The sequence below is a fragment of the Sinocyclocheilus grahami genome, unplaced genomic scaffold (genome assembly GCF_001515645.1).
Source record: "Sinocyclocheilus grahami isolate Dianchi unplaced genomic scaffold, SAMN03320097.WGS_v1.1 scaffold68887.1, whole genome shotgun sequence".
Lineage (NCBI taxonomy): Eukaryota > Metazoa > Chordata > Actinopteri > Cypriniformes > Cyprinidae > Sinocyclocheilus > Sinocyclocheilus grahami.
In genome coordinates this window covers 1-730 of record NW_015528645.1, presented here as the reverse complement: position 1 = coordinate 730, position 730 = coordinate 1, and the positions used below count along the sequence as shown (strand labels likewise).

General features: G+C 44.1%; 1 protein-coding gene across 1 annotated transcript; it reads left to right on the top strand.

The window, feature by feature from the left end:
* Positions 1 to 13: 13 nt before the first annotated feature.
* Positions 14 to 712, top strand: LOC107581059 (uncharacterized; the record flags this gene model as incomplete). Its single annotated transcript, XM_016266635.1, has 1 exon — positions 14 to 712. A coding segment is annotated over one exon (699 nt), but the record flags the coding sequence as incomplete, so codon positions are not given.
* Positions 713 to 730: the final 18 nt, after the last annotated feature.

Here is a 730-nt window from a genome sequence, read left to right as displayed (position 1 = left end):
TTATTATTATTTTTTTCAGTTGGACATGCCAGCTGAAGCATTCCTCAATGTTAAGATGTTCTCCAGTCAGAGAAAGATCAGAGACATTCTTCATAGCAATGGCTTTCAGGTGTCAGAGACCAGCCTGGGACAGCTGCATTTGCAGGGAACCTTTCTTAACTTAAAACGCATCCATCCCAAACTCATGCATCTTCTGGCTCAAGAAATCCACCCTCAAAGAAGAACACCTTCGCAATACTCTAATGGCTACTCGTCTGACTCTGTTTTAAGAGCTGGCTCCAGTGATTATGAATCTAGATCTCATTTCTCATCGAGGCACAGTCACAACAATGGCCACTCAGTGTATGCTGCGGGCAGAAACCCATCTTCTGGAATAAACTCAAGATCCCCAGAGTCCCCAGACAGGCAGGCACTCATGCAGGCTGCCTCTCCACTGGATGTTAGTTCAAGCGCGGAAAGTTCCTTCAGCAGTCCCACCAGGAGCTATGAGGATTCCAGCACGAGCATTCGGCAGCGGAATCTCTCATCTCCCAAACGGAAAATGGAGGATTCCTTTCATGTGGAACCAGATGTGTTTAAATACGTAATGCATTTTAAGGAATCGTTTATTGAACAAATACAATCAGATTACCACACTAAGATTTATCATGAAGACGATTCAGGGGTTGTTAAGGTTAAAGTCTTGGGAGGAGCCTGTGAGGAAGCAGCTAAAAAAATTTCAAAATTCATG